General features: G+C 40.1%; 1 protein-coding gene across 1 annotated transcript in view; it reads right to left on the bottom strand.

The window, feature by feature from the left end:
* Positions 1–20,806: 20,806 nt before the first annotated feature.
* LOC135827176 (uncharacterized) overlaps positions 20,807–23,996 on the bottom strand; it is a 9,996-nt gene continuing 6,806 nt past the window's right edge. Inside the window, exon 3 of the mRNA XM_065339703.1 lies at positions 20,807–21,097. Within this exon, the coding sequence (XP_065195775.1) occupies positions 20,807–21,097 (291 nt within the window). The remainder of the gene's footprint in view (positions 21,098–23,996) is intronic.

The following is a 23,996-nucleotide window of genomic DNA, read 5'->3' as shown; positions in this document are numbered from 1 at the left end:
AATGGGCAATTATATGTCACACTTGATTATATGTCGCACTTGATTATAAGTCACACTTGATTATAAGTCACACTTGATTATAAGTCACACTTGATTATAAGCCACACTTGATTATAAGTCACACTTGATTATAAGTCGCACTTGATTATAAGTCGCACTTCATTATAAGTCACCCTTCATTATAAGTCACACTTGATTATAAGTCACACTTGATTATAAGTCACACTTGATTATAAGTCGCACTTGATTATAAGTCACACTTGATTATAAGTCACACTTGATTATAAGTCCACCTTGATTATAAGTCCACCTTGATTATAAGTCACACTTGATTACAAGTCACACTTGATTACAAGTCACACTTGATTATAAGTCACACTTGATTATAAGTCACACTTGATTATAAGTCGCACTTGATTATAAGTCACACTTGATTATAAGTCGTACTTGATTATAAGTCGAACTTAATTATAAGTCGCACTTGATTATAAGTCGCACTTGATAATAAGTCGCACATGATTATAAGTCACACTTGATTATAAGTCACACTTGATTATAAGTCGCACTTGATTATAAGTCACACTTGATTATAAGTGAAAAGAATTCGGGTGGACACACCCATTCCCATATATGGATATCACAATTATGATCCAGGAAGACAAGCTGGCATACAAGCTGTACCAGAAGGCATGTGCTAGTGGTCTACTCATTGATTATACTTCGGCAGTTCCCCACCATATCAAATTGGCAGTTGCTTCGTCACAATTCCTAAGAGCTCAGAGGCTCTCATCGAATACCAGAATGCGTGCAGAAAGTGAAGCGAGGGTTCATGAACAATTAAGATTGAACAATTACCCAGAGAGAATCATTGAAGAGGCACGCACTGCCTCCATAAGGCCAAAGCGTCGTCGCCATGCCAACCCATGCTGCGCATTTCTAAAGCTTCCATATAAGTCAGATAAAGTACATCAAGCAGTGAATAAAGCAATCAGAAAGTATAAAATTCCGGTTAGAGTCGTATATGAGCACACTGGTAGCCTGAGGCGCACATTGTGTCGCTCCGCCCTCGTTCCTCCTCTATGTGTCAAGGCTGCAAATCCGCTACAACCGAAAAAGAGAGGTCGCCCAAAGGGTGTATATCCGGGGGACAGGATGTATGTATGCAGAAGAATGTTGTATATCAGCTGAAGTGCAAAGAATGTCCGGAACAATATGTTGATGAGACTGGCCGCTTTCTGGAAACTCGCCTGGAAGAACATAATGGTGAGGCAAGACGCCGGGAACTCGACAAGCCATGGGGCCAACATTTTCGTACAACTCACCCTGGATGTAAGCTTAACTATGGGCAAAGTGCATTCTCTGCAGTTGAAGTAATAGGAAGAGAGCCTGATCGAGCCCGTCGCAAACTGCGCGAGGCGATTGAGATTCGTGATGCCAAGCCCCATGTGAACATAAGCACCGGATGGGATTTGTTGTGAATTTTCTCAGCTTCCCCTGCTGCTACTTCAATATCACTGAATAATTATAATATGAGGCGGGTCACTCAAATCCATTCTGTTCCTGATGCCTCGTCGCGTCCCTGGTGGTAACAGTTTGGCATGGAAGTTTAACCTCATAGTGCATTGACTCATGGGGCTCCGTGCTCCCCTCCTGTGCTAGAATTAACGCCATAATTATTTGGCATGTACCCTCACTTCGTAGAGTACAACGGCGCGCTCTTCTTCTCCGTGATGTGCACAGTTGCACCTTCTCTCTCCCCCCCTCTGTATAGAGGTGACATAACTCGCATCATTATATTTTTTGGCGCTACACTCTGCGTAACGCCATTCACAGAGCACAATGCGCGCTAACTTCTGCTGCTTCTCCTCCGTGATGTGCTAGTTGCGCCTTTTCTCTCTCTCTGTCCCCCCCTTTTGCATACTAGGTGACATAATTCGCATCTTTTTTGGCGCTACACTCTGCGTATATACTGCTCTTGTGTGGCTTCCACGGTATTCATTGTTATTACCTGACGATGGCCAAGTGCCGAAACGTTGTAAAAATAACGGAACTGGTTCGGATGTGATGTGCAGCGCTATGGGAATGGGTGTGTCCACCCGAATTCTTTTCACAGATGAAGCTGCAGGAAGCCTCAGCCCTTCTTCGCACTTGATTATAAGTGACACTTGATTATAAGTCACACTTGATTATAAGTCGCACTTGATTATAAGTCGCACTTGATTATAAGTCACATTTGATTATAAGTCACACTTAATTATAAGTCACACTTGATTATAAGTCGACCTTGATTATAAGTCCCACTTGATTATAAGTCCCACTTGATTATAAGTCCCACTTGATTATAAGTCACACTTGATTATAAGTCACACTTGATTATAAGTCAAACTTGATTATAAAGCACACTTGATTATAAGTCACACTTGATTATAAGCCACACTTGATTATAAAGCACACTTGATTAAAAGCCACACTTGATTATAAAGCACACTTGATTATAAGTCACACTTGATTATAAGTCACACTTGATTATAAGTCACACTTGATTATAAGTCACACTTGATTATAAGTCACACTTGATTATAAGTCACACTTGATTATAAGTCACACTTGATTATAAGTCACACTTGATTATTAGTCACACTTGATTATAAGTCACACTTGATTATAAGTCACACTTGATTATAAGTCACACTTGATTATAAGTCACACTTGATTATAAGTCACACTTGATTTAAAGCACACTTGATTATAAGTCACACTTGATTATAAGTCGCGCTTGATTATAAGTCGCGCTTGAATAGAAGTCGCGCTTGATTATAAGTCACACTTGATTATAAGTCACACTTGATTATAATTCGCACTTGATTATAAGTCACACTTGATTATAAGTCACACTTGATTATAAAGCACACTTGATTATAAGTCACACTTGATTATAAGGCACACTTGAATATAAGTCACACTTGATTATAAGTCGCACTTGATTAAAAGTCGCACTTGATTATAAGTCGCACTTGATAATAAGTCGCACTTGATTATAAGTCGCACTTGATGATAAGTCACACTTGATTATAAGTCACACTTGATTATAAGTCGCACTTGATTATAAGTCGCACTTGATAATAAGTCGCACTTGATTATAAGTCGCACTTGATTATAAGTCGCACTTGATTATAAGTCGCACTTGATTATAAGTCGCACTTGATTGTAAGTCGCACTTGATAATAAGTAACACATGATTATAAGTCACACTTCATTATAGGTCACACTTGATTATAAGTCGCACTTGATTATAAGTGACACTTGATTATAAGTGACACTTGATTATAAGTCGCACTTGATTATAAGTCACACTTGATTATAAGTCGCACTTGATTATAAGTCGCACTTGATTATAAGTCGCACTTGATTATAAGTCGCACTTGATAATAAGTCGCACTTGATTATAAGTCGCACTTGATAATAAGTCGCACTTGATTATAAGTGGCACTTGAATATAAGTCGCACTTGATTATAAGTCGCACTTGATTATCAGTCGCACTTGATTGTAAGTCGCACTTGATAATAAGTAACATGATTATAAGTCACACTTCATTATAGGTCACACTTGATTATAAGTCGCACTTGATTATAAGTGACACTTGATTATAAGTGACACTTGATTATAAGTCACACTTGATTATAAGTCACACTTGATTATAAGTCACACTTGATTATAAGTCGCACTTGATTATAAGTCGCACTTGATTATAAGTCGCACTTGATTATAAGTCACACTTGATTATAAGTCACACTTGACTATAAGTGACACTTGATTATAAGTCACACTTGATTATAAGTCGCACTTGATTATAAGTCGCACTTGATTATAAGTCGCACTTGATTATAAGTCGCACTTGATTATAAGTCACACTTGATTATAAGTCACACTTGATTATAAGTCACACTTGATTATAAGTCACACTTGATGATAAGTCGCACTTGATTATAAGTCGCACTTGATTATAAGTCGCACTTGATTATAAGTCACACTTGATTATAAGTCACACTTGATTATATGTGGCACTTGATTATAAGTCGCACTTGATTATAAGTCGCACTTGATTATAAGTCGCACTTGATTATAAGTCGCACTTGATTATAAGTCACACTTGATTATTAGTCCCACTTGATTATAAGTCGCACTTGATTATAAGTCGCACTTGATTCTAAGTCACACTTGATTCTAAGTCACACTTGATTATAAGTCGCACTTGATCATAAGTCGCACTTGATTATAAGTCGCACTTGATTATAAGTCACACTTGATTATAAGTCGCACTTGATTATAAGTCGCACTTGATTATAAGTCGCACTTGATTATAAGTCACACTTGATTAAAAGTCGCACTTGATTATAAGTCGCACTTCATTATAAGTCGCACTTGATTATAAGTCGCACTTGATTATAAGTCGCACTTGATCATAAGTCGCACTTGATGATAAGTCACACTTGATTATAAGTCACACTTGATTATAAGTCACACTTGATTATAAGTCACACTTGATTATAAGTCGCACTTGATTATAAGTCGCACTTGATTATAAGTCGCACTTGATTATAAGTCGCACTTGATTATAAGTCACACTTGATTATAAGTCACACTTGATTATAAGTCGCACTTGATTATAAGTCACACTTGATTATAAGTCGCACTTGACTATAAGTCGCACTTGATTATAAGTCGCACTTGATTATAAGTCACACTTGATTATAAGTCGCACTTGATTATAAGTCACACTTGATTATAAGTCACACTTGATTATAAGTCACACTTGATTATAAGTCGCACTTGATTATAAGTCGCACTTGATTATAAGTCGCACATGATTATAAGTCGCACATGATTATAAGTCGCACATGATTATAAGTCGCACTTGATTATAAGTCGCACTTGATTATAAGTCGCACTTGATTATAAGTCCCACTTGATTATAAGTCCCACTTGGTTTTAAGTCACACTTGATTATAAGTCACACTTGATTATAAGTCACACTTGATTATAAGTCACACTTGATTATAAGTCACACTTGATTATAAGTCACACTTGATTATAAGTCACACTTGATTATAAGTCGCACTTGATTATAAGTCGCACTTGATTATAAGTCGCACTTGATTATAAGTCGCACTTGATTTTAAGTCGCACTTGATAATAAGTCGCACTTGATTATAAGTCGCACTTGATTATAAGTCGCACTTGATTATAAGTCGCACTTGATTATAAGTCGCACTTGATTGTAAGTCGCACTTGATAATAAGTAACACATGATTATAAGTCACACTTCATTATAGGTCACACTTGATTATAAGTCGCACTTGATTATAAGTGACACTTGATTATAAGTGACACTTGATTATAAGTCGCACTTGATTATAAGTCACACTTGATTATAAGTCGCACTTGATTATAAGTCGCACTTGATTATAAGTCGCACTTGATTATAAGTCGCACTTGATAATAAGTCGCACTTGATTATAAGTCGCACTTGATAATAAGTCGCACTTGATTATAAGTGGCACTTGAATATAAGTCGCACTTGATTATAAGTCGCACTTGATTATCAGTCGCACTTGATTGTAAGTCGCACTTGATAATAAGTAACATGATTATAAGTCACACTTCATTATAGGTCACACTTGATTATAAGTCGCACTTGATTATAAGTGACACTTGATTATAAGTGACACTTGATTATAAGTCACACTTGATTATAAGTCACACTTGATTATAAGTCACACTTGATTATAAGTCGCACTTGATTATAAGTCGCACTTGATTATAAGTCGCACTTGATTATAAGTCACACTTGATTATAAGTCACACTTGACTATAAGTGACACTTGATTATAAGTCACACTTGATTATAAGTCGCACTTGATTATAAGTCGCACTTGATTATAAGTCGCACTTGATTATAAGTCGCACTTGATTATAAGTCACACTTGATTATAAGTCACACTTGATTATAAGTCACACTTGATTATAAGTCACACTTGATGATAAGTCGCACTTGATTATAAGTCGCACTTGATTATAAGTCGCACTTGATTATAAGTCACACTTGATTATAAGTCACACTTGATTATATGTGGCACTTGATTATAAGTCGCACTTGATTATAAGTCGCACTTGATTATAAGTCGCACTTGATTATAAGTCGCACTTGATTATAAGTCACACTTGATTATTAGTCCCACTTGATTATAAGTCGCACTTGATTATAAGTCGCACTTGATTCTAAGTCACACTTGATTCTAAGTCACACTTGATTATAAGTCGCACTTGATCATAAGTCGCACTTGATTATAAGTCGCACTTGATTATAAGTCACACTTGATTATAAGTCGCACTTGATTATAAGTCGCACTTGATTATAAGTCGCACTTGATTATAAGTCACACTTGATTATAAGTCGCACTTGATTATAAGTCGCACTTCATTATAAGTCGCACTTGATTATAAGTCGCACTTGATTATAAGTCGCACTTGATCATAAGTCGCACTTGATGATAAGTCACACTTGATTATAAGTCACACTTGATTATAAGTCACACTTGATTATAAGTCACACTTGATTATAAGTCGCACTTGATTATAAGTCGCACTTGATTATAAGTTGCACTTGATTATAAGTCGCACTTGATTATAAGTCACACTTGATTATAAGTCACACTTGATTATAAGTCGCACTTGATTATAAGTCACACTTGATTATAAGTCGCACTTGACTATAAGTCGCACTTGATTATAAGTCGCACTTGATTATAAGTCACACTTGATTATAAGTCGCACTTGATTATAAGTCACACTTGATTATAAGTCACACTTGATTATAAGTCACACTTGATTATAAGTCGCACTTGATTATAAGTCGCACTTGATTATAAGTCGCACATGATTATAAGTCGCACATGATTATAAGTCGCACATGATTATAAGTCGCACTTGATTATAAGTCGCACTTGATTATAAGTCGCACTTGATTATAAGTCCCACTTGATTATAAGTCCCACTTGGTTTTAAGTCACACTTGATTATAAGTCACACTTGATTATAAGTCACACTTGATTATAAGTCACACTTGATTATAAGTCACACTTGATTATAAGTCACACTTGATTATAAGTCACACTTGATTATAAGTCGCACTTGATTATAAGTCGCACTTGATTATAAGTCGCACTTGATTATAAGTCGCACTTGATTTTAAGTCGCACTTGATTATAAGTCGCACTTGATTATATGTCGCACTTGATTATAAGTCGCACTTGATTATAAGTCACACTTGATTATAAGTCACACTTGATTATAAGTCCAACTTGATTATAAGTCCAACTTGATTATAAGTCCAACTTGATTATAAGTCACATTTCATTATAAGTCACACTTGATTACAAGTCACACTTGATTATAAGTCGCACTTGATTATAAGTCGCACTTGATTAGTAGTCGCACTTGATTAGTAGTCGCACTTAATTATAAGTCGCACTTGATTATAAGTCGCACTTGATAATAAGTCGCACATGATTATAAGTCACACTTGATTATAAGTCGCACTTGATTATAAGTCGCACTTGATTATAAGTGACACTTGATTATAAGTGACACTTGATTATAAGTCACACTTGATTTTAAGTCACACTTGATTATAAGTCGCACTTGATTATAAGTCACACTTGATTATAAGTCACACTTGATTATAAGTCGCACTTGATTATAAGTCGCACTTGATTATAAGTCGCACTTGATTATAAGTCACACTTTATTATAAGTCACACTTTATTATAAGTCACACTTGATTATAAGTCACACTTGATTATAAGTCACACTTGATTATAAGTCACACTTGATTATAAGGCACACTCGATTATAAGTCGCACTTGATTATAAGTCACACTTGATTACAAGTCGCACTTGATTATAAGTCGCACTTGATAATAAGTCGCACTTGATTATAAGTCACACTTGATTATAAGTCGCACTTGATTATAAGTCACACTTGATTGTCGCACTTGATTATAAGTCGCACTTGATTATAAGTCGCACTCGATTATAAGTCGCACTTGATTATAAGTCGCACTTGATTATAAGTCGCACTTGATAATAAGTCGCACATGATTATAAGTCACACTTGATTATAAGTCGCACTTGATTATATGTCGCACTTGATTATAAGTCGCACTTGATTATAAGTCACACTTGATTATAAGTCACACTTGATTATAAGTCCAACTTGATTGTAAGTCCAACTTGATTATAAGTCCAACTTGATTATAAGTCACACTTCATTATAAGTCACACTTGATTATAAGTGACACTTGATTATAAGTCGCACTTGATTATAAGTCGCACTTGATTAGTAGTCGCACTTGATTAGTAGTCGCACTTGATTAGTAGTCGCACTTGATTATAAGTCGCACTTGATTATAAGTCGCACTTGATAATAAGTCGCACATGATTATAAGTCACACTTGATTATAAGTCGCACTTGATTATAAGTCGCACTTGATTATAAGTGACACTTGATTATAAGTGACACTTGATTATAAGTCACACTTGATTTTAAGTCGCACTTGATTATAAGTCGCACTTGATTATAAGTCGCACTTGATTATAAGTCGCACTTGATAATAAGTCGCACATGATTATAAGTCACACTTGATTATAGGTCACACTTGATTATAAGTGGCACTTGATTATAAGTCACACTTGATTATAAGTGACACTTGATTATAAGTCACACTTGATTATAAGTCGCACTTGATTATATGAGCCTGGATCAGCAAAAACCATCACATGTGCAAAATTTTCGAAAAATATTTTTGTGCTCCAAATTGATCCACAGCCACTGATAACCAGTCTCAAGAAATTTTAGATCAATCACAGCACCGTAAGTGACCAAAAAATGCGGTACACCACATCTCTGTACAAATGTTGGAAGTGGCATTTCTGTGTAGGATGCAAGTATGAGCTTTGGTATGTGTCTGATCCTGTTAGGCATTGCCATCACTCAGCCGGCTAACAAGGAGGAATTTTATAGTCCTTGGGGGTGTACTCAGACACTGGCTCGTCCAAGTAAATCATTGGCTTCACTGACTATCGCGCAGCTAACGGCATATGGCCATGTTCCAGGGGCTGATATTGCATCCACGCCAGGCTCTGTACTGATGCTCTCCAAGCCCTTCACTTCCATGAAAACATATCTGCACACACGGAGTGCAATCACAGCAGCTGTGACTACTTGGCACACAGGCTCATGAGCATGAGGTACGTACTAGGTGCAGATACATTCAACGGTTACCTGACCCTACAGGAACATATTTTTTTGAATTATTTTGGGAGCTGCTGCATGGACCAAATAAATGTTTCAAGTAACGTTCCTCAGTGTCCAAGCCAACGAAGCAGATCTTGTCTGGCGCTAGCTCTCGTTGCTCTTCCAGTCGTGAATCGAGACGCCTTTGCTCTGCATCGTCACTGTCGATATCCGATAAACTTACTAGTGAAGGAGTCGTTCATCGCTCAACAATATCCACTGGAGTCGTCGTCATTCTCATCAGCGCTGCTTTCTTCTACACGAAGTCTGCAGCCTTGCCGAGTCGCTTTGCGGCAGGAGAGAGTCGTCCTCTGGAGCTCTGCGGCTTTCACCTGACTCCCTTGATGAGCAATCGCCATCCCAGTCATCACCAAACAATGTTGTGTCGTGATTGGCGTCAACGACGATCGATGCGCGTGCGATGCTCGCGCCCCGCGATCGTACCTATTCGCCAGCCAAGCGAATAGGTATGTGGGGTTTCCCAGCCGTGTCTCCTCACTTGCCTGGGGCTCGCCTAGCTAGCTAGTCACTGACAAACAAACAAACATGGGCTTGTCAGGCGGAAAGAAAGACTAGTACTAGTGACAAGAAAGACAGAAAGGTGGTGGGTAGTTGTTAGGTCCGCGACTTTTCTTTCTTGACTTCAACGTCACTTTTTGATCAACTTGATATCAAACACAAACGATGGTTTTCGCTGATCCGGGCTCATATGTCACACTTGATTATAAGTCACACTTGATTATAAGTCACACTTGATTATAAGTCACACTTGATTATAAGTCACCCTTGATTATAAGTCACACTTGATTATAAGTTGCACTTGATTATAAGTCACACTTGATTATAAGTCGCACTTGATTATAAGTCACACTTGATTATAAGTCACCCTTGATTATCAGTCGCACTTGATTATAAGTCCAACTTGATTATAAGTCACACTTGATTATAAGTCACACTTGATTATAAGTCACACTTGATTATAAGTCACACTTGATTATAAGTCACACTTGATTACAAGTCACACTTGATTATAAGTCAAACTTGATTATAAGTCACACTTGATTATAAGTCACACTTGATTATAAGTTGCACTTGATTATAAGTCACACTTGATTATAAGTCGCACTTGATTATAAGTCACACTTGATTATAAGTCACACTTGATTATAAGTGACACTTGATTATAAGTCACACTTGATTATAAGGCACACTTGATTATAAGTCGCACTTGATTATAAGTCACACTTGATTAAAAGTCACACTTGGTTATAAGTCGCACTTGATTATAAGTCGCACTTGATCATAAGTCACACTTGATTATAAGTCACACTTGATAATAAGTCGCACTTGATTATAAGTCACACTTGATTATAAGTCGCACTTGATTATAAGTCACACTTGATTATAAATCGCACTTGATTATAAGTCGCACTTAATTATAAGTTTTAGAATTGCGATCAACAGAACGAGCTGAACCGACATTTCACAAAGGCTTTTATTGTATTCAAAAAACGAGTGGATACGAAGGCAGTGAAGAACATGGAAGAAAGAAAAAATGTGATATGGAGAAAATGATGAACAAAAAATCGTACTTCGAACTAGTTTTCGCACAACACTCCTCAGGAAGCTACGTTGTACTAATGAAAAACAATCCAGAAAGATACTAATAAAGAGAAATGGAGTGAGAAGAAACAACACCTATGAAAATGATAATCCTAGCACTAAGGTAATAACAGGAAAAACTGCGAAAGCACTTAACGAACTTGTAAAGACTACTAGTATACTGTGACACAAGATATGACACCATGGCCAACCAGGGCCAAACAGACAGAACAAGCTGCTACTAGAACAATTTCAAACGAATAATGCTGTCCTTCTGGACACACAGATTAGGCTTATGAATACGTTGACAAACAGCTTCTAACACACTCAACTGCAACTTATAACCATGACGAGCACGGCACAAAACAGAAAAAGAAGAATCAGAATACACCTTGCAGCAATCAGGACGAGATACAAGATGCTTATACACTGATGACTTCCTACTAGAAAACACACGCTCGCACCCACTCTTACTCACACAATCATTCTCGCTCTCACACTCACCGGACTCACTGGACTCACTGGCCGAATCCTCCTCAACGACGTCCTGCCTTGGAGCAATCAGGTCCCGTCTCCTCCCATCCCTTGTCTCACGCTCCTGTTGTGCATTCCGTTGGCTCTGTACTTCCGTACTGAAATAGGTCATGGTGTAATTCGCAGTTGTTCTTCTGGGTCTCGTTGATATTGAGGTAGGTATTTTTGTCGTCTCTGCCGGTGATGCAGCAAGCGATGATGACGCAAACGTGTCTGCATGCAACACACGTGGCGTCGCCAAAGCCACATCCACCTCCGCTGGTGGAGGGAGTGACTTGGTCATGGCCACGGGAGCCAATGGTGGACTTGCCGAGTGGGACGCTAGGTCCTGTGTTGGCGGAGGTAGTGGTTGTTTACGGGGTCTTCCCCGCGTAGGACGCTCCAGTTGTGCGCTACGTGGGATAATGTGTAAAGGAGTGTGTTGCTTGATGCGTTCGCTCAGGTGCTGAACAGTCCTACCAACATACCGGCTAGCACAATTCCGGCATTCAAAGTTGTAGATTACATGACTTAAATGATGGGTTGGTAGGACGTCCTTCAAAACCGTGAACGAACGCATCGTTGTGTAGACGGGTATGAAGTGTACCGCATACTAGGTTTGTTTGATGATCGCACGAACTTCACGACTCACATTGTCAGACTTCTTGCCCTTCCATGGTAAGCACAAAAAGACAGGACAACGAGCAGGCCCTATCAATTCATGTTTCGGCGTGGGGGCTGTAGACAACAGTTTTGCCAACATTATCATTTGCCAATCAGTGTATAAGCATCTTGTATCTCGTCCTGATTGCTGCAAGGTGTATTCTGATTCTTCTTTTTCTGTTTTGTGCCGTGCTCGTCATGGTTATAAGTTGCAGTTGAGTGTGTTAGAAGCTGTTTGTCAACGTATTCATAAGCCTAATCTGTGTGTCCAGAAGGACAGCATTATTCGTTTGAAATTGTTCTAGTAGCAGCTTGTTCTGTCTGTTTGGCCCTGGTTGGCCATGGTGTCATATCTTGTGTCACAGTATACTAGTAGTCTTTACAAGTTCGTTAAGTGCTTTCGCAGTTTTTCCTGTTATTACCTTAGTGCTAGGATTATCATTTTCATAGGTGTTGTTTCTTCTCACTCCATTTCTCTTTATTAGTATCTTTCTGGATTGTTTTTCATTAGTACAACGTAGCTTCCTGAGGAGTGTTGTGCGAAAACTAGTTCGAAGTACGATTTTTTGTTCATCATTTTCTCCATATCACATTTTTTTCTTTCTTCCATGTTCTTCACTGCCTTCGTATCCACTCGTTTTTTGAATACAATAAAAGCCTTTGTGAAATGTCGGTTCAGCTCGTTCTGTTGATCGCAATTCTAAAACTATTGTCGCCTCGACGCCTATTTAATTATAAGTCACACTTGATTATATGTCACACTTGATTATAAGTCACACTTGATTATAAGTCGCACTTGATTATAAGTCGCACTTGATTATAAGTCACACTTGATTATAAGTCGCACTTGATTATAAGTCGCACTTGTTTATAAGTCGCACTTGATTATAAGTCGCACTTGATTATAAGTCGCACTTGATAATAAGTCTCACTTGATTATAAGTCACACTTGATCATAAGTCGCACTTGATTATAAGTCGCACTTGATTATAAGTCACACTTGATTATAAGTCGCACTTGATTATAAGTCGCACTTGATTATAAGTCACACTTGATTATAAGTCACACTTGATTATAAGTCGCACTTGATTATAAGTCACACTTGATTATAAGTCACACTTGATTATAAGGCACACTTGATTATAAGTCGCACTTGATTATATGTCACACTTGATCGTAAGTCGCACTTGATTATAAGTCACACTCGATTATAAGTCGCACTTGATTATAAGCCACACTTGATTATAAGTCACACTTGATTATAAGTCACACTTGATTATAAGTGGCACTTGATAATAAGTCGCACTTGATTATAAGTCACACTTGATTATAAGTCGCACTTGATTATAAGTCACACTTGACTATAAGTCACACTTGATTATATGTCACACTTGATTATAAGTCGCACTTGATTATAAGTCACACTTGATTATAAGTGGCACTTGATTATAAGTCACACTTGATTATAAGTCACACTTGATTATAAGGCACACTTGATTATAAGTCGCACTTGATTATAAGTCGCACTTGATTATAAGTCACACTTGATTATAAGTCACACTTGATTATAAGTCGCACTTGATTATAAGTCACACTTGATTATAAGTCACACTTGATTATAAGTCGCACTTGATTATAAGTCACACTTGATTATAAGTCGCACTTGATTATATGTCACACTTGATTATAAGTCGCACTTGATTATAAGTCACACTTGATTATAAGTGGCACTTGATTATAAGTCACACTTGATTATAAGTCGCACTTGATTATAAGTCACACTTGATTATAAGTCACACTTGATTATAAGTCACACTTGATTATAAGTCACACTTGATTATAAGTCACACTTGATTATAAGTCGCACTTGATTATAAGTCACACTTGATTATAAGTCACACTTGATTATAAGTCACACTTGATTATAAGTCACACTTGATTATAAGTCCAACTTGATTATAAGTCACACTTGATTACAAGTCACACTTGATTATAAGTCACACTTGATTATAAGTCGCACTTGATTATAAGTCGCACTTGATTATAAGTCACACTTGATTATAAGTCGCACTTGATCATAAGTCACACTTGATTATAAGTGTTGAGTTCGAAACAGGACGACTGACAACGGGAACAAGTTAGTGGGAACGACATTTATTATAGACGACGAGACAAGAGACCAAGACGAACGAAACGACTACATGGTGATTATTGACGAGTGAGAAAAGAGAGAGAGAGAGATCAAGTCTGAACGGCAAGATAAAGGGCCTGGGTAGCTATGGCAAATATGGGCGCGCAAGTAGCTATCCAGGCCAACGGAACAAAAGGAGACAAAAGGTGAGTACGTAAGTGCATGCAGGCCAGCTAGAAAAGGTACGGGAGGAGGTACCTAACATACAACCCCTCCATGAAAAAAAATCCCGCGTCCTCGCGGAGAGAAAAAAAAGAGAGAAAAAGATTTTAAAAAATGAACTGGAGGAGAAAACACACACACACACACACACACACACACACACACACACATACTGCACGCGCGCATGGATCTCATGAAAGTTTGTACTAAAAATGAACTCGTACACATCATTCCTGTACTACTTATTGTGTGTAATAACTATTGGAGTTTGACGAGGAACGTGAATTACTAGTATTTTGCACGGCTAATACAGCCTAGTTACACTTTTGCTAAACATACAAAAATTAGAGCGTGGCTCACCATGATCGGACCCGTAACTTGGTTATGTTTTACGAACACACGCGCGCGCACACACTACAAAAAAATTCACGAAAATAAATTTGACGAAGAAGCATACAAAAAAAAAAAGAAAGAGAGAAAGGTAGCTGACCTGCATGGCTTGAACGAGAATAGACGAGGTAAGGTTGGCGTAGGAGAGACGAGGTTGATAGAGACGAGACGAGGTTGGCGTAGGAGAGACGAGACTGACATGGACGAGACGAGGTTGACAATTTGACATAGACGAGACGAATGGCGGTTGAGGAGGGCTGGGCATGGGATGATCTCAGGGTCGTGGGTCGTTCAATAATCGGGCGCCAATGTTGAGTTCGAAACAGGACGACTGACAACGGGAACAAGTTAGTGGGAACGACATTTATTATAGACGACGAGACAAGAGACCAAGACGAACGAAACGACTACATGGTGATTATTGACGAGTGAGAAAAGAGAGAGAGAGAGAGATCAAGTCTGAACGGCAAGATAAAGGGCCTGGGTAGCTATGGCAAATATAGGCGCGCAAGTAGCTACCCAGGCCAACGGAACAAAAGGAGACAAAAGGTGAGTACGTAAGTGCATGCAGGCCAGCTAGAAAAGGTACGGGAGGAGGTACCTAACATAAGTCACACTTGATTATAAGTCACACTTGATTATAAGTCACACTTGATTATCAGTCGTACTTGATTATTAGTCACACTTGATTATAAGTCGCACTTGATTATAAGTCGCACTTGATTATAAGTCGCACTTGATTATAAGTCACACTTGATTATAAGTCGCACTTGATTATAAGTCGCACTTGATTATAAGTCGCACTTGATTATAAGTCACACTTGATTATAAGTCGCACTTGATTATAAGTTGCACTTGATTATAAGTCGCACTTGATTATAAGTCGCACTTGATTATAAGTCGCACTTGATTATACTTGATTATAAGTTGCACTTGATTATAAGTCGCACTTGATTATAAGTCGCACTTGATTATAAGTCGCACTTGATTATACTTGATTATAAGTTGCACTTGATTATAAGTCGCACTTGATTATAAGTCGCACTTGATTATAAGTCGCACTTGATTCTAAGTCGCACTTGATTCTAAGTCGCACTTGATTATAAGTCGCACTTGATTATAAGTCGCACTTGATTATAAGTCGCACTTGATTATAAGTCGCACTTGATTATAAGTCGCACTTGATTATAAGTCGCACTTGATTATAAGTCGCACTTGATTATAAGTCGCACTTGATTCTAAGTCGCACTTGATTCTAAGTCGCACTTGATTATAAGTCGCACTTGATTATAAGTCGCACTTGATTATAAGTCGCACTTGATTATAAGTCGCACTTGATTATAAGTCGCACTTGATTATAAGTCACACTTGATTATAAGTCACACTTGATTATAAGTCGCACTTGATTATAAGTCGCACTTGATTATAAGTCGCACTTGATTATAAGTCACACTTGATTATAAGTCACACTTGATTATAAGTCACACTTGATTATAAGTCACACTTGATTATAAGTTGCACTTGATTATAAGTCGCACTTGATTATAAGTCGCACTTGATTATAAGTCGCACTTGATTATACTTGATTATAAGTTGCACTTGATTATAAGTCGCACTTGATTATAAGTCGCACTTGATTATAAGTCGCACTTGATTATACTTGATTATAAGTTGCACTTGATTATAAGTCGCACTTGATTATAAGTCGCACTTGATTATAAGTCGCACTTGATTCTAAGTCGCACTTGATTCTAAGTCGCACTTGATTATAAGTCGCACTTGATTATAAGTCGCACTTGATTATAAGTCGCACTTGATTATAAGTCGCACTTGATTATAAGTCGCACTTGATTATAAGTCGCACTTGATTATAAGTCACACTTGATTATAAGTCGCACTTGATTATAAGTCGCACTTGATTATAAGTCGCACTTGATTATAAGTCGCACTTGATTATAAGTCTCATAAAAAGGACACACTTCAGGCTCATTACAAACATCTTGAAAGTTTTTGTCTTCACAAGTATACTTTCAAGCCTTCTCATCAGGTGAAATACAGGCAAGGGAAAAGGAACAGGAACAGTGGATTAAATACAGTAAGAAGGTGGTAAAACAGCGCAAAAAGAAAGAAAGAAAGAAAGAAGATAGCTAAAGTAAACAGCGAAAATTGCAATAATGACACAAAGGTGCAAATGCGAGAAAACTCAATAAGCGCGACATGTAGTGCGACAACAAGAGACAACCACTGGACATACATGTAACTAACGAGGTTTTGACGACCTACCTAACAGCCTAAGTGTGAATTTGATTTGTTTCTGCTTGCAAAGGTTGGGTTTCCTTGTGTGGATGTATACAGCTTCCAAAACATTCAGCAATCTAGCACTGCGTACACGTGACACAATCGAAAAACAATCATCCGAATACACAGCACGACAATCAGGATGCTCAAACAAATGACTAGCAATGGACGACTCATACTTATCAGAACTAACATCAGAACAATCAGCATGTGCGGTGGACACATCCGATTTCACATGGCTAGTCGAGTGGACCCTAGCCGTTGCCTCTGTCTGTGCTTTAGTCGCTGCCATCGCCGCCGTTGCCGATCTTGTCAATCTTCTGGTTGATGCGGTTCCTGTCACTGCCACGCACGTAGGTGTCTTGTCCGGTTGTTTTTCTGGTGGTCTAGTTAATTGTGAGGTGACGTTGCTTGGTGTTGATGCCGCTGCGTTGGACCATCTTGTACCAGGATGATTCTTTGCTGGACGTCCCCTCCGTGGTCGAGTGGATCGTGCGTGTTGTGGAATAAGGTGTAGCGGTGCGTGTTGTCGGATGCGTGCGTCCAGATGTTGAAGAGTCCTACCTACATATCAGCTCTCACATTGCCGACACTCGAAGTGATAAATCAACTTGGATAATTGGCCTGTAGGTAGGACGTCCTTCGTCACCGTGAACGCACGCACCGTGGAGTAGATGAAGGACGGCGATGGCGACGGCGATGGCAGCGACTAAAGCACAGACAGAGGCAACGGCTAGGGTCCACTCGACTAGCCATGTGAAATCGGATGTGTCCACCGCACATGCTGATTGTTCTGATGTTAGTTCTGATAAGTATGAGTCGTCCATTGCTAGTCATTTGTTTGAGCATCCTGATTGTCGTGCTGTGTATTCGGATGATTGTTTTTCGATTGTGTCACGTGTACGCAGTGCTAGATTGCTGAATGTTTTGGAAGCTGTATACATCCACACAAGGAAACCCAACCTTTGCAAGCAGAAACAAATCAAATTCACACTTAGGCTGTTAGGTAGGTCGTCAAAACCTCGTTAGTTACATGTATGTCCAGTGGTTGTCTCTTGTTGTCGCACTACATGTCGCGCTTATTGAGTTTTCTCGCATTTGCACCTTTGTGTCATTATTGCAATTTTCGCTGTTTACTTTAGCTATCTTCTTTCTTTCTTTCTTTCTTTTTGCGCTGTTTTACCACCTTCTTACTGTATTTAATCCACTGTTCCTGTTCCTTTTCCCTTGCCTGTATTTCACCTGATGAGAAGGCTTGAAAGTATACTTGTGAAGACAAAAACTTTCAAGATGTTTGTAATGAGCCTGAAGTGTGTCCTTTTTATGAGTATTATCGCATTTTTGTCTCAGAGGAAACTGATTATAAGTCACACTTGATTATAAGTCGCACTTGATTATAAGTCGCACTTGATTATAAGTCGCACTTGATTATAAGTCGCACTTGATTATAAGTCGCACTTAATTATAAGTCGCACTTGATTATAAGTCGCACTTGATTATAAGTCGCACTTGATTATAAGTCGCACTTGATTATAAGTCACACTTGATTATAAGTCACACTTGATTATAAGTCACACTTGATTATAAGTTGCAACCCAGTTTTAGGTCTGAAACAAAATTCATTTTATCAATACATTCATATGAGTATGAATTCACACTGGATTGTAAGTCGCACCGCCGCCTTCTTTGTTTTTCAAGTATAGTGTTAAAAGGTGTGACTTGCATTCGGGGGAAATATGGTACGCGTGAAACAACGCGTTTGTGCGAATTTTTGCTGGCTTTTTGGGTGTCATGCGTATGGAAACGCGGCGAAATGGAAGTTCCAACATGTTGGAAATTTCAGCGCGTATCAGGCGCGTACCGGCGTACATGCCACCTGACCGGCGGCGTCAAACAATCAGTACTCGAAGGCGTCGCATGTGCTAAATGCGACTCGGATCGCTGGTTTTTTTGTGAAAGCCTGAGCACCGGTTTTGACACGCTTGAACCGAAAGCGTGCCGCGTCCACGTGCCAGTTGTGAACACAGCTTAAGACCCCCCCCCCCCCCCACGCACACATGCCCTGCACACGTTGACACCCACACACTAACACCAACACAAAGACATATACATGCAGTGCTGCCAAACCGTCCGATTTTTCGGACAGTGTCCGATTTTTGAAGGCTCTTCCGAAAACCGGTCCGAAAAGGGAAACGTCCGAAAAGCAACCAAAATGTCGGAGATCATTACTTTCCTATGCAGAAGTCCTGTACTTTCACTTTTCAGCGCAACTGAAGGCACAAATCACTGTACATTTGCTTCTAAAAAGGCTAGCGCTTGGCTGTGGCAGTGCAAAGTAACATGCCTGGATCAGGCTGGATGGCATGTACACTGACACACTGACAGTCTGTACATGCATGTAGTCGGTGTGCGACCACACTCATCAGTACAAAATTCATGACAACTCTGGGGTGACCATGGCAACGAAGTGAATTTTCATGGTGTTTTAGGCGATATTTTGAATTCCCTGTAAAAAAATTACCGAGGAGAAAAATTCGCACCATGTGGCCAGCCTTTTGGGGGGAAATTATTTGGCAGCAGTGTGTAACATGTACAGACTACTCACACATAGACATATAAATAAACTTCAACAATAGCATCACACACCTTGACCTTGACCTTGACCTTGACCTTGATCTTCCCCATTAGGCACCTCGCCGAAGAGCAATTTTTTCGGTGCTCGCGAGTCAGCCATCCTGCCGACATGATCTAGACATCACACACACACACACACACACAAACACACACCTGGTCCTGGTCCTGGTAAACACTGCCATTACGGTCACGTGTCCCCTCGCGGGGCCGACAGCATGGAAACGACGCACGACGGCAGAAAGTCGGCAGTCTGCCGAGAGATCAGGGACCATGTTCAATCGGCACGACGAGAGAGCCATCTTCGGCAGCTATGGATTTGGAATCCACGAGTAGTGCGGCAGCACCGTCCACAGGCCCCACAGTGGGCCTTGCAGCATGAGAGGGTGAGCCGCACATGCGGCGGCGGAGGAGTCGCCTGAGCAGCAATGGTAGACACCGCCGCCCGGCACGGAGCCCGAGACGATGTCGCGGAGAGCATCCGGGAGTTGGGGCACTTGTGGACCGCCAAACCTCCGGCACTGCGGAACCAGCGCTCACAAACACACACACACACACACACACACACACACACACATACACACACACCACACACACAACAGGGGCGTGCTTGGCTCCCCTTCCAGGGGGGTGCACCACTTCCAGACAACAGCAATTTTCAAAATGTTGTACCGGTGACATCATCAGATATTTGTACATGTGACGTCATTATTACTGTTACAAAGATTGTATGTCATCAAGAATGAACACAGTCCAGCATCTTATGCTGACCTTTCATACAAACTTCCAGTCAACTTGCCCATCATGCTGGCGGTTTATATTGGGCATATAAACCTCATATCAACCTCATACAAACTCCATATAGACCACCACCATACAAACTCCTTTTTAGAGATCGAGAAGAATTATTATCACATTATGTCATGAGTAGAATAACCATGCCTACATGCCAACAGGAAAATCAGCTTTAGAGGAAGCTAGGCGCCTAGCAGCAAGATAATTATTTAGCAGAATGCTTGCGCTTCAGTTTCTTGCGAGCCTCAACAGCACACTCAGCGTGAATATTGAACACAATAGAACTGTGCTTGAAGGTTGTGGAAGCAGCATTCAGATAAGGAGATACGGTAGAAGCAGAGCTCTGAACAGCAGATGAATGGCTCTGAACAGTGACAGCGGGTGTGGATGACTGCACAGCATGGTTTGATTTATCAGCTACAGGCAATCTCAGATCAATAGCTTCAGCCATAGAGCACGACTCTGTTAGGCTGGGCCTATCATAAGCAGTAAGAGACTGAACATTGCGATGACCAGAAACAGAACAAATTCTCCTATCATCCACACCACATTTTTTTCATGTTGGTAATTGATGTTGCTCTAACACAGTGATTCGTATACTGCATTGACAAAAGAGCATCCGAGGACAAGCGCTTCATCATGCCAGATAAGATATTGTGTGAAAGAGGCATTTTCATGAACCAGCAATTGGCAGCAGCAGACATCTCACCTGACAAAGCTCGCTGGAACAAACGATTCTCGTCCGGATGCAGTTTGGATAAGTAGCGCTTGATAGCCGACAGCTGAAACTCATCGCGGATGACGCCAGCACGCAGGATCGGTAAATATGTTGATCTGCCGCGAGAATGACGAGATGTGCCGCTGAATCGCACCACGGGCAGATTGAAGACTGTTTTTCGCAAACCCGGAGCCATCCTTCTTCTTCACATTCGCGTAGAATGACGAGAGGATATCACAAAGCTTTTCGCTCGTGACTGTCTTGAAATCGACGACACCAAACGGCTGGTCTCCACTCAAACAAAACTGATCAAGTATTCGCAACCAGTACTCAGTAGAATAGCGCGTGTTCTTGGGGACACCCTGAGCGCTCCGTTTGCTCATCGTAGGTGACACACCCAAACACTCGTTTTCGGGGAAGCTCGTCACTCATTGCGAAAGAATGTACTAGAAGTAGAAGCAGCAAAACGCAAACTGACCACAACGGTGACAGAAATGGAATGCGTGCTTAGCAGCTATGTTTGCGAGTTTTACTTCTTGTTTTGGTGCGCGCGTCTTCTCCAAGGTCGTCACCCCAGAAAATTCGGATTTGGACCACTTTTAGGACGAAGCTCTGCAGGTCACCACTGCGCAGACTTGAAACTTTCTCATTATTTTCATGATGAGAAAAGCACGGACGAGCCTCAAGTGAGCTCATATTTGCAATGGTCGTTTTCTGCAGTTGCGAACTGAAACAGGAAGAAGTTGACTGTCAGTTTGTATGAAGGTCAGCATAAGTATAATACATCCCAACAGTACGCTTGTACGAGGTCATTTGCTATTTTTGGACACTCAAATTAAATAGCACCCCATTATGTTGGTTTGTAAGATAAATTAAATTTCTTTCTTGCCTTTCTACTGGCACACTTATGCTTTACCACCACCACACACACCTGAAGGCATAGAGTTGAAGCATGCGGCCACAACTTGACCTGATTGAAGGTGTCTTTTCCTACTGCTTTTTCAATGCGAGCAATTATTGGACAACTAAATTAAATAGCATCTAGCAGCAGTCTGCAATGGTGTGAACGAGTAAAACTTGCACAGGACATGAACATGGGGTAAGGCTATGCCTATGAGACCAGCTGATATGAGTTCTAATGACAGGCCGTTCATAGCAAGCTTTTCAAGGCTTTTCAATGTGACACACAATTTAAAGGGTCACTCAAGGGTTTTCATGGACGTCATATTCAAGAACAGAGGAGAGCACTCCAGTGTGGCCCATCTCCTTCTCATATTTCGCAAAGAGTGGAGGGCTAGCTCCGTAACTAGCCGCTGCGTCCTTCTTGGTTAGGAAGTGTTCACTGGTGCCAGGTGAGTGGAACGCTCGCACTGCTAAAAGAGATTTCTCCTGACCAGAACCCCTCCACAAACGCACCGGTTGAGAAGGCGAGGAGACTCTTCCAGGCGGATTTGAGCTGGAATACGTAGTCCCTGGAGTTGATGGAAGGGATACAACATCCCCCATGTCGACATTCTCTCCGTTATGCGACGTAGAGTCAACGGAATCCTCAATCATATATTATTTAATCGAAATTTTCAAAATTACTCATTACATTACCTAAGAATAATAAAGAAAACGCCCAGAAAGAAACGGCCTTCACCGCTAAAAATTGGCACGAAGAAACTTGAGGACCACACGAAGACACTCTTGTCAAAGATTTGTCCACCAAGGAAAGGACAACGACTCAGGGGGACTCTACTTCCATATTTAACTGATTTGTCCAAAAATTGCGACATGTCCAAAAATTGCGAATCACCTCGTATGTGAAATATAAACCGACATACAAACATCGGCTTCGCCTCGGTTTGTATGTCAGTTTGTATTTCACGTACAAGCGTACTGGTGGGTTGTATTATATACATATCAATTTTCACTCACAAAGCGACTGTTCAGTACATGGGGTAGTGGTCTACCAGAGCAATCACACTCACCACCGTGGTGGTTTTCCAGAAAATGAGTAGAAGCAAAAAACCACACTCGCAGCCACATAATAGATAAATAGCCGAAAAATATCTAAATCCATCAAAGAACCGCCAGCAAGCGGGAGAAAAAGCCGTGAAATCCAGTGAACAGCATGGCCGGTGGTGAGCATGGGTGACTGGGCAGCAGGGGAGCGCCTGAAAAACAATGACTCCCTACATTCCTAGCCGCGACCGCTCAACCGGTCTAGAGGAAAAACACGCCTTTCGGCCAAAAAACCTTTCTATTTCATTAATTCCTGCCCCGCTGCCAGTCGGACCCAAGAAAAGATATAGCAAGAAATGGTATGTAATAACCGGTGTATATCATAATCATAAGGTATAGATTGTCAAGAAGAACAGCGGACGACTCCCATGAAACCAGGGTGGGTGGGCGGGCAACTTCAACTACCACGAGGAAAAACAAAGACCACGATGGCAGGTTCAACGGAGTTGCGCAGAACAAGAGCAAATGCACGAAAATATTTTGTGAGTGAAAAATACGTTTTTTGCACTCTTTCGCTACGCTCAGCCGTGAAAAAACAAAACTTCTTTCAACATAAAGGATGAAAACTTTACAAATGACACTTGACAGGCTGTACGTACGGAAGTGCCTGGCTGCATGTAGGCCGCCGCGCACCAGGCCCCTAGTAGCCCTACAGTAAGATCGGGCGCCG

The sequence above is a fragment of the Sycon ciliatum genome, chromosome 11, assembly GCF_964019385.1.
Source record: "Sycon ciliatum chromosome 11, ocSycCili1.1, whole genome shotgun sequence".
Taxonomy (NCBI): Eukaryota; Metazoa; Porifera; class Calcarea; order Leucosolenida; family Sycettidae; genus Sycon; species Sycon ciliatum.
The sequence above is the reverse complement of the archived record's forward strand: the minus strand, read 5'-3'. Positions and strand labels throughout refer to the sequence as shown.